The sequence below is a fragment of the Bos indicus genome, chromosome 11 (assembly GCF_029378745.1).
Source record: "Bos indicus isolate NIAB-ARS_2022 breed Sahiwal x Tharparkar chromosome 11, NIAB-ARS_B.indTharparkar_mat_pri_1.0, whole genome shotgun sequence".
Taxonomy (NCBI): Eukaryota; Metazoa; Chordata; class Mammalia; order Artiodactyla; family Bovidae; genus Bos; species Bos indicus.
Genome location: NC_091770.1, coordinates 105119150 through 105130167, shown reverse-complemented (window position 1 = coordinate 105130167; position 11018 = coordinate 105119150). Strand labels below are relative to the sequence as shown.

At 61.4% G+C, this 11018-nt stretch overlaps 1 protein-coding gene across 2 annotated transcripts in view; it reads right to left on the bottom strand.

Moving 5' to 3' along the window:
• Positions 1 to 233: 233 nt before the first annotated feature.
• The window catches only part of COL5A1 (collagen type V alpha 1 chain), a 148944-nt gene continuing 138159 nt past the window's right edge, over positions 234 to 11018 (bottom strand). For both annotated transcript variants that reach the window (XM_070799667.1, XM_070799666.1), the window contains exons 65-66: positions 7947 to 8180; positions 234 to 2526 (exon numbers count right to left, since the gene is read on the bottom strand). In XM_070799667.1, the coding sequence (XP_070655768.1) occupies positions 2380 to 2526; positions 7947 to 8180 (381 nt within the window). In that variant the 3' untranslated portion in view covers positions 234 to 2379. The remainder of the gene's footprint in view (positions 2527 to 7946; positions 8181 to 11018) is intronic.

Genomic DNA, 11018 nt, shown 5'->3' with positions numbered 1-11018 from the left:
CAGGTTTAAAATATTTTAAAATACTCTTTCCTGGGCATTACAGTGGAAACGTATGAACACGTCTATTGGGTTTTCGGGAAATGTACAATATGTCGCTTGACATTCTATTTGAAAGGGCCTGATGTCCTAGAATATTTACTATAGGTTTTCTTTTGACCATTTTCCTTTTCTCTTCAATCAACATCTGTCCAATTATATAGATGAGGGAAAAAAATAAAATTACACCGAAAGAATTTCTGCAAATATAAGAAGTAATTTTATTGCAATATATCATAGCTAAGTGGTCTGGGGAGAATGGGACACGTTTTGACTCAGTACAAATTGCAACAGCTTTGAAGGGACCAATGGAGGAGAGATTGACAGAATGAGAGGAGAACTTGGTGGGATGAGAAATCGAAATGGAATCACATGACCTAGACAACACCCACAGGGCGCCCCGTGGCAACGATCCGATATGGCTTTTCTATCGAAGAGATGAAGGACAGGGTCATTGGCAGACGCTGGCATCCTGGGTTCGGAAGAATCTCAAAGCCAGACTTTTCTTTGGCAAGAGCAAGACTCAATTTCCAGGGGATTCGGGAAATCCTCGTGGTGGTGGTGGGGGGCGACTCCTGGGTTGCTCTGCTGTGGTTTCCTAAGCTGGAACCGCGGTCCGATGGGGCAGGGTGGGCGGAGAACAGCACCAGGGCCGGGACCCACAACTCCTCCTGAGGGGGCTGCACAGGGCCCCAGGGCCCGTCTCGCTTCTCCCATCCTGGCAGGAAAGGGCATTGCACAAGGGCAGCTTTTCACAGTAAAGGAATCACCTTTCCTGCCAGCCCAGCAAGTCCTTGCCCTCGCGCGGTGAGGAGGACCGGTACTGGATGGAGCCTGGCTGGCCCGAGCACCCGAGCACCCGAGACCCACGCCCAGCACATTCGCAGACGGAAATCCAAATTGCTTTCGTGGGGATGAGGCACAGCTGGCGGCCCCGGCGGGACTCACAGAGTTCATTGCACATTTGTCTGTCTGCCGAGGCCACACGGAGGGCAGCCCCGCTGAAGGCCACGTGCTGCCTCAATTCAGTTCTTGCAAAAAAAAAAAAAACAAAACAAAAACAATGCAGAAATTAGCACCACAAACATTCGGCAACTGAATACAATCTGCCATCGTTACACTGTGGGAGGCGTCCGCATATTGTGTGTGTGTGTCTTCGGATCACAGACGCACAGCCTAAGAGTGGTACCCCGCCTGGAGCGGCATCGCTGCTGTCTGGGAGGAGGGCAGGGCCACGGGAGGGCAGGTGGCAAAAATCTAGATGGTGGTGGCGAGAGCCAGGAGGGAGAGAGATGGGGATGGGGAACGAGGCCCAGCAGGCAGCCCCAGGGCCACCTTAAGGAGATCTTAACACGTAGCACCACAAGAGGAGTGTAAACATAAGCACCAATTTTCACTGAATTATCATCGACAGAAAATGCGGTTTCCCTGCCCTGGACATTCTCCCATCAGGCTCTGCAGGAAGAAACATGGAAAAAGGAAGCAATTAAAATTAATTTAAGCCTGCGTTTTCATCTAAGTGCATGTGGAGAAGACAGAGTGTAAAATCCTTTTTCCTTTTTCTCCCTGTTTAAAAAAAAATCCAGAGCTAATCAAAGGCCTATCTGAAAGGGGCACGGCCACCTGCTTTGTGAATGGTACGGTGAACGCTCTCTGCCTTTGGCAAGTTCCCAATTCATCACACGTCCTGGAGAGGGCGGGGGTGTGGACTGCCTCCCGGCACACACGCCCCGGCCGTTTTTCCAACTCTCCCAGTGGGACTGCAGCGGGGTTCACAGGCATGATTGAAAGTCAGGGACACTGAACATGCATGACAATACAATACAAATATTTACTTAAAACTCACAGAAACAGAAGCACCTTTAATCCATCGCAAAGGCACACACAGGATGGCATTTGGCCTGTGAATGGATCTTGTTAAAAACGGAGGCTCTGGAGGGTGGGGTGACCTTTACAAGGCTGGCCTCGGAACAAGGTTTGAAGGTCAGGGGACAATACGCATCTTCAAGTTGAATTTTTTTTTTTTTTTAAAAAGGCTTGATCTCCAAATACGGCAGCCCTACCCTTCTCCGTGAAGACCATCCACGGGCTCGGTGGGGGGGCCCCGCTCCCTTCCCAGGGAGTGCGGCGTGGCCGGGACGGGGCTGCCGGAAGCAGGCGGCTGCGGGGCGTCTAGGTCATGTGATTCGGCTCCGGGGTGGGGGCGCGGACGCGGCTCTTTCCCTTTGCTCTCGTGCGGGGCGGCCCGGCGCCGTGGGAAGGGCAAGGGGCCCTCACTGTCCGGACGCCCGCAGGCGGCGCGCTGAGGTCACAAGGTTGCTCTTGGGGCCGGGCTCGCGGCTCCTAGCCCAGGAAGCAAGCCGGCCCCACTTCAAATCCAAATTTCTGTGACGCTTCACCGAAGTCGTTGAACATGATGTCGACGATGGGCACCTGCTCCACCTTGGGCGTGTCGATCTCCAGAACCGTCTTCTGATACCCTTTCTTCGTCTGCGGGGCGTGGGGCGGAGGGAAGACGGATGGGTCAGCAAGGGGGTTCCACGTCCGCCACACCCTCCTGAGCTCCGAAACCCACCCCCAGCAGGATGACCGCTGTGGGAGTAGGCAGCTCAAGCCAGGACGTCCATCCAGCCCCAACACTTGGGAGCAGGACGCAGTGTAGGGAGGCTATGCTGAGGGTCCCCAGCCCTTCGGGACCCACGCTTCCATCCCCACCAGCTGGGAGCCCCCCCCATTGAGCCGCAGGGATCTGCCCCAGGGCAGTCCAGCCAGGATGAGTCAGCCCTCCCCAGCTCCAACCACTGCCTCACTCCCGTGAGTGTCTGAGTTCCCGCCCAGCACCACCCTGGTGGACGTGAGCCCCACCTTCCGAGTGGGAGAGTGAACCCCCAGGGGTACAGAACTGCCCCAGGAGGGTTGGCTCCCCTACCCCACCGGCCATGGCCCCAGAATACATGAGAGCCTCCCACACCCAACCCTGAGCACCAGGACACCCGTCAGGGATGCACTGGTCCCGCCCCCGGCAGCTCCCCCAAGATGAGGGTCTGGGATCATCGCAGACGCCGCCTGCCGGCCTGTTCTGGACCAGTGGTCTTCTCTGCCTCGCCTGAGACCAGGTGTGGCCTCGATGGATCCGGTCCCAGGGAGGCTGTCCCTCCACCACCCAATCCCCCACAACGCGTGACTAGTCCAGGGAGAAGGCAGCACCTCCTGGGGCCTTGACCCCCTCCAGCAGGATGGCGTGGGCACGACCCTCTCAGGGAGGCCATAACCATCACCTGGGTGACCACAAAAAGCCCCCGGAGCCCCATGTGGCCCTGGCAAGGTGGTCAGTGAGTCCAGCTGCTAGGAGGTGGCCTCCACTGTCTGGGTGGCAGGCTTCAGTATGGCCCTGGTCCCTGATTTCCCGGTGGATCGCTCCTCGGGGGAAACCTGCCTGGTGAGGACAGCCTCAGGAGGGAGCTTCACATGTCAGTCGCTCAGCAACCTCAGGCACCTTCAGGGACTGACTGTGTGCGGCCCCAGACCCGATGGGGAAGCCTTACCCCCTGGGTGACTGTGTTGGGAGGTCATTAGGTCACTGGGATGGGGCCTCATGAATGGGATTCGTGCCCTTTTAAGAAGCAGCTGGAATGCTAGCTCTTAACCCTGTGTGAGAACAAGGGGAGATGGGGCGGCCATCTGCAGCCCGGGGGAGGGCCCCTACCAGCCCGGACATGAGCCTCCAGCACCGCAAGGATGACTGTGTGCTGTTGACAAGCCCCTGGTCAGCAGTGAACTGACCAGCAGCTCAAATAGACCAGGACAGATGCCGGGCCAGAGCCAGCCCGCTAAGCTACCCCACATTCGTCAACCTCCGAAACCAAATCGGGTGACTAATATCCGCTGTTTTAGGTGCTAAATCTGGAGGGTAACTTGTTACTAGCAATGGATGACTACCGTACTTGCTGCAGCTCATTTTCCTCCACTGGAGGACGGGTAGCTGTGCTCCAAGGACGTGGAGAGGATGGGCAGAGCCTCATGGAACAGAGTTCCTGGCCCAGCCTCCATGAAGGTGCGTTTGGACTGAGCCTGGGAGCGACCTGCTCTGAGTTTCCTTCAGAATCTCCACAACCCGCAGACTCGCCTCCCCTTGGCCCTGCCTTCACAGGAAGGGAGCACCCTCAGCGGGCCAGGCTGGGACTGCTTGAACGCCAGGATCAACACTTCAGAGTCAAGCTGCGTCCTCCTGTGAGCTTGTTAGTACCGCTGGCTTCAGCCCGTCCCGGGGACAGAATTCAGGAGGCCGAGAGCGGGATGGAGAGCGGGATGCGGCGTCTGCGTGGTTTAGGTGTATCTCGGGCAACTCTGACACGCGTGGGTCACGGTCATCGTCTGAGTAACACTGTGTGAAGGACCTGTCCAGCGGCCAGGAGCTCAAGGGCACAGATGCCGTGGGCTCCCGGCAAAGCGGCCGCGGCCCAGCCTGGGGGGAATACCAGCCCTCCACTGCCAGGGAAGGGGCTAAGGACCACCGCAGCCCTGTGGGTGCTGGGAGGGACTGGCGGGCAGTGGGGTTGGACTCAGGGCCCCCAGGGGGGATGCCACCCTCGCCTCTTCACCCTCCCTTGGCTGGTCCAGCGAGGATGGTTCAGAGTCCACCCATCCCTCTACCCCAGCTCTGGCCCTGGTCCGACCACCACCCAGCAGGGGCTCGAGTGGATGGCTGCCCTGGCCTCCGATGGGCCTCTGCTGTCACGGGGAGCCGGGCAGCCCGGCTTGCCTCTCCTCCACAAAGAGGCCTTGGCGGTGCCAGTGCCCGCCTCCTCCTCCCACCAGGGACGGCAGCGTGTGCCGAGCTGGCAGATGCTTCCTCCCGGATGGATGGGGCCCCAGGGCTGCAGTTATCAGAGCGCTCAGAGGGGCCTCCGTGAGCACTGGGCTCCATCACCCCGTCACTCCTGAGGCATAAATAACCATCACGGGCTGGCAAAGGCCCCCCGGGGTGCGCGGAGCTGCACAGACCGCGGGATTTATGTGGTGGAGCTCCTGGGGCCTCCTGCCCAGTGATTCGAGCCTCTGCATTCAGTGGCCCCCTCACCAGGCTGCGCAGCTGCACCACGCCAGAGTCCAAATCCCAGTGTCTTCGGTCCTCACTACAGTGTGGACCAAGCGGGCCTCCAGGGAGGCAGGCCTCTCTGCCCCCAGCCTGCGTTCCTCGAGCCTCCGGCACAAGTGCCTGTGAGGGGTGTGACCTTTCAAGTCGTGGCTGCACTTCCGGCGGGTGGTGGCGTGGCGCGGGGTCAGCAGAGCACGGCCGCTGCAGGCCGTCCTCCAGAAGCGCCTGGCGCCCCAGCTCCGTGCTCCACCCGGCCCGGGCCTCCCCACGTCCCCTCTCCTGCCTGCCCGCTGAGCCCGTTTTCCCCATCAGCTGGGTTACTCTCTTTAGACACGACCTCTCCACCTTCTCAAAGACAGACTCTTTCCAGGAGTAAAAACATCAAGGGCCAAATGCAGATATTTCCATGATGCCAAGTCTTGCTTCTGTGCCTAAGGTGCCCGGAGGACCAGCATGGAGCATGGCAATGATCGCCAGGGTTCCTGGAGTCACAGCAGCTGGCTGCATCTGTGTTTCTCTCAAGGAGCAGCTCAGGGCCTGGATCTCACGTGGGCCTCGGGGTCGGGGTGCCTGGGCGGCAGGGCTGGCTTCGGTGGGCGGAGATGAGGAGCTGGCTCCTTCTGATCTTCTCTGTGACTCGGAACCTGTGACTGTCCATCCTGAAGCATGGTGGCCCCCTGCCGGGCACTCTTGTCCCCAGAGGGGCGCGTGGCAATGCCACCTGCCCCTTCACCCCAGACACATTTTCCCAGCATCCTTTCAGGGAACGGCCCCTCTTCTGGAAAACCAGTCTCCGCTCTTTACCAGGTGACGCATATGGGCCAACCAGAGTGCTTCCCTTTCTGCCAGGGGAGCCGGGGAGCTCAGCCCCACTGCAGGCTCTGCCCCAGGGCTGACGCTCCTCCCCAAGTCCTCATTTCTCCTCCTCCTCCACCTGACTGCCTCACCCTCGGGAGCCCGAGCTGCCCCAAAATAGGAAGGGCGATGATTCTGGGCTCACGGCGGCTGAGCGTGGCTCAGCGCTCCTCCGGCACATTCCTCCCGGAGCAGCCCTGTGAAACAGTGCTGTTCTTGTCTTCCTTTGTAGGAGGCAGACGCCAGACAGGATTTTAGTTGGTGCCTCATGACCTCTGGAAGCAGCTTGGGGTTTGCGTCAGGAACGTGAGCAGATGCTGGACGACCAGGGCTTCCGGAGCTTTGGGTCCTTTTTCCCGGGGTATCCTGCATCCCTTGACCTCAGGGAAGGACCCGCTCTGCACAGGCCACAGTGAGGTCCAAAGGACCGACCCACACCAAGGCCAGGGGCCAGGGCATCTGGGTGGGGGCGGCTGCCCTGCGGGGCACCCTGGCCCCATGCCTGCCCTGCACACACTCACCTCTAATCCCCAACGAACCCTGGGGGTTGTAACTAGATCCTTTTTTGGGAAGAAGGACTAGAGCTCCCACAGCCGAATGGCCCAGGCCAGTCCCAGCAGAGCAGCCAGGGGAGGAGGCAAGATGTGAGCCTGGTTCCACCTGAGTCCTGCTCGTAGCAATGGGTCAGCACCTGCCTTCCTGCCGGCCCGCTGGGCTCATCCCAGACGCCCCAGGCTGGCCAGGTGGCCAGTCTACCTTGATGGACCTTAGGTAGAACCCTCAGATCCCACATGCCCCGACAGCATGGGACGCGAATGCAAAGGCAGGAGCAGTGGCTGCTCGCAAGCAGGCAGAGGCAGCTTTGTGCCCGGGATGCCTGCCCCCACCTGCGGACGCTTGTGACCAGCTCTGACACATGCCCTGGCCGCTCTGTTCAACAAGAGGGTTGGAGCCAAGTGTAAAAACCTCCAGAACCAAGAAGAACCAGAACGGATGCAGATGGTTTACTCCATGTGGAAATCCATGGGAAGGGCCCCAACTGGGACTGGGTCCTAGGATGGAGGGAAGGGCTTCCTGACCATAAGATGGGAGGCTGGAGCCTTCCAGAGGAGGGTGTCCACAGAGGCCGACACCATGCAGCAGGCCCGAGCCTACACTAGCCAAGTCCCCCGAGGGAGCCAGGCCGGGCAGGGACCTCGGGCAGGGTCTCTGGAAGCAGGTGGTGAGAGGTCAGGGGTCAGACGTCAGAGGTGGCAGTATAGACCAGCAGGATGGTGATTTCTGGTGACCCCCCCGACCTCCAGCCTCGGACAGGCCACACGGGAGGCCCATCTGAGGGTTTTACCAGGACTGGGCCCCGTGCACGGCTGCGCTAAACATCTCTCAGGATCCCAGGACAGAAGGACCCAGCTCAGTTCTAGGGGCTGACCCTCACTCTGGGGGCACACGTAGGGGTGCAGAGGGGCAAGCACAGGTCCAGGGAGTGAAGGCAGCCCAGCCCTGGGCGGCCTCTCGGGCCTGAGCAGAGCATCCTTCCTAGAGGGCGGCACGGGGTCCAGGGAGCGGACCCAGTGTGGGCTGGGGATGTCACGAGTGGGCAGTTCCACTGCCTGCTGTCTGCAGACATTTCCCAGGATGGCCATGTTCTCAGGGGCTCAGCCTCAGCTCCGGCCAGTCCCCAAAAGTGGAGGTGTCTCAACTTCCAAATCGGATCAAGAGCCCTTCACGGCATCCTAGGCTTCAGGGACCCGGGCTCGGACTCTCCAACCCCAGCACCTCAGGAAGGTCTGGCTGTGGGCTATGGAATTCCACGTCCACTAGCCATGGCCAGCCCTCACTGCACCCAGTGCCCATCACATGGCAGGTGCCCAGGAAACTCATGTCAAGCAAATGACTGCACCGTACGAGACGCATCCGGCCCTGCCCCGCCCCGCCCCGCCTGAGCGCAGACACTCACGGCGCAGCCGTCCACCAGGGCGCGGATGTAGGGGCTGTTGTCATATGACATCTCCTCGTCGTTGGAGCCCAGGAAGCGCATGGCCTTGTCATAGCTGCCCGTGGCGGCGTCCTGCCAGGCCACCGACTGGTAGCAGTTGTAGGTGATGTTCTGGTGGGCGGAGGCGCTGAGCAGCCGCAGGAAGGTCATCTGGACGACGCCCACGGGGTTGCCCTCGGCGTCCACATAGGAGAGCTGCAGGGCGACAGGACGGGGGCTCAGCGGGGTGGGAACACGTGGCCGCCCAAGGCCCCTCGTCCACATGGGCAGGCTTGGGAGCTTCAGCCCTGAGCTGTCTCCTCTGGAGTGTGGGCCATGCCAAGGGCCCCACCTGGAAAGGAGCCACACACCTGGGCCCCCAGGCCAGCACTCACTGGCTCTCTGGGGGGTTCCCTGGAACACAGTGAACCCCACCTCGTTTCCTTCAAGGACCCAAGTAACCCACCCACTCCTTGCCTGGCTGGTCCCTACTCAGCCTCCGGGGCCTGACTCATATGCTTCCTCTTCCAGGAAGCCTGCCTGGGTTAGATGTCCTCGCCCAGCGTGGCCTGGCTCAGTGTCCGTCTCTCCTAATGGCTGTAGGGCCCTCCGTACCAGCACTGGACTGCTGTGTTGGGGTCCCTGGGGCCTGGTCTCTGGCCCTCCTTGGACCGAGAGTGCCCGGAGCACAGGAGCTTGGCGTGCACATCCTGTCTCTGTGCCCTGAGGCAGCATAAGGAAGGTGCTCACTAGATGATGCTGACCACTGGCTGGTCGCCATGATGTACAAAGACCTGACCGGGGCCGTGAGAACTGGACACAGAAAGGGCAGGAGGCCTTGGAGAGGGACGGGCCGGTTGGGCGTGAGATATGTGGTGCTTGGCCAGCAGACGGGAGGGCCAGCCTGTGAGAGGGTCACGGGCCATATGGCCAAGAGCCAGAGGCCTGGAGGGACTGGGCACTTCTCTGAGCACAGGGGGAAGGCCTCTGCTGACCCCTCCCCGGGCGTGGACCCAGGGGAGAGCACAGCCAGTGTGGAGGCCTAGGGGTCAAGGGGTCAGCCTTGCCCACGTGAGCGGGCAGCCTGAAGTCGGGGCGAGACACCCAGGAGAGAGGGCAGGCTGGTTCCCAAGTGACTCCTTGGCGTCACGGGCTGGGAGCTCAGTGGGCCGGTGCCGGGCGCCCTGAGGGACAGATCAGCTTCTGCACCTTCTCGATAGCGGCTCTGTGAGCTGCTGTGCCCGGCAGGGGTGGGGGTTCCCAAATCCCTGGGATGAGGCAGGTCTCTCCTCCCCTAAAGGCCCTCCTCTCGGACCCAGCAGAGCGAGCTCGGCCCGTGCTGGGTCCCCATCCGACAGGGGCGGGCTAACATCAGGGCCTGACACCCCAGGTCCTCCTGACACACAGGTGCTCCACCGCTGCTCTGGCTCAGACCCCGGCGCCTGGCTCAGCCAGGCAAGCGCACTGGCTGCCCCCAAGCACACAGAGGCAGCTTGGTGCCCGGGATGCCTGCCCCCGGTCGGGGACGCCTGTGACCAGCTCTGACACACGCCCTGGCCATTCTGTTCAATAAGAGGGTTAGAGCCGAGTGTAAATCCTCAGGAACCAAGAAGAGCCAGAAAGGATTACAGACGGTCTACTCTACGTGGAAATCCACGGGAAGGGCCCCAAACACCCGTGCTGATCACACGAGGGGCACTTGAAGTCACTACTGTCCTTGTATTTAGAGATCTCTGTGTGAGGATGGCTGATGGCGGCGAGCCAGGCCCGGCCTCCTGCTCCTCCCCACCAGGGCGGGGAGAGCGCAGAGCGGCCAGCCAGCTCCCCACGTGGCCGCCGGCCACCGACCTCCAGCTGGACCTTGAGGAGAGAGAGGGGATACCAACCGCGGTCTGGGCTGTCGGCGTTCCTCCTGGAGGGAAGGTGACTGACTGGAGGCAGGAGGCATGCGCACAGAGGCGGGGGCAGTGCTGCACACAGAAGGACCTGAAGCTCCGGAGCCGGGCAGAGGTGAGGCCCGGGCTCTGCCCACCCCGAGCCCTACGCTGGCATCTCAGAGCCCTGGGTGAGCCCTCCCCTCCTGGGGAAAGGGGCCGTGCAGCGTCCCGTTGGTGACGCCCAGGGCAGCCGGCTGGGAAAAGCGCCTGTTTCTTTGCGGGGGAACCGCGTCTATGCCCTGTGATGCCCACTGTGATGGTCACAGGCAGCTAGAAACGATGCGGCTGGAACGTGGAGGAGACGCGTGGCCATCCCCGGAACCGTCCCTCACCTCCGGCCTTGGTCAACTGTCCGCGAAGCAGGACGTAAGGAGGAGGTGGGCTCGGGCCGGCGGCTGAGAGCGAGTGCTCTGCGCCCTCGTCTACGGAATCAGGCGGTGGGCATGGGGCTGAGGGCCCCTGGCTGGAGAAGCCCAGCAGCACGGCTGCAGAAGGGGCCCCGGCCCCTCCTCCTCAGTCCTGCGCCCACCTACCAGCATCCGCCGGGCTCAAGTGCCCTGGGCACTGCCTTCCCAAGGGGTACCCACTTCAGGTCCTTCTGCATGCCAGAGGCTCTGTCCTGAGGACAGCCCCAAGGCGGCACGGGGAGGAGAGCCAGCAGGAAGGAGGGGGAGAGGGTGCCTGGGTGTCTGCCCAGAGACAGAGGAAGCCCACGACAAGGCAAGGCGAGTGCAAACTTTGTGTCTAGAAAGAGCTTCGGTGACCGGGGCTCAAGGACACGGGGCGTGAGCTGTTAACAGTGAGCACGTAGCACCTCGGGGTCTGGATCAGGGTCCCCAGGGTGGACTGGTGGAAGGCCCTGCTCTGAGTCCCGGGGGAGAGCGGCCCTGGGCCCCTGGGGAGCCAACTGAGGACGGAGGGTCAGGTCAGGCCCACACCCTGGACCCGAGAGCTGCTTCTGAGAGACAAGTATGTCCTTCCAGGGCGGCCAGGCGGACCCTGGCGGAGGAGGGGACGCAGGAAGCGAGGGGCTCTGGTGGCACCTGCAGTGTGGCCGCGTCTGGAACCTGGGCCTTGAGCTCATCGGGAAGGGGCACAGAACTCTGTGCTGGGCTCC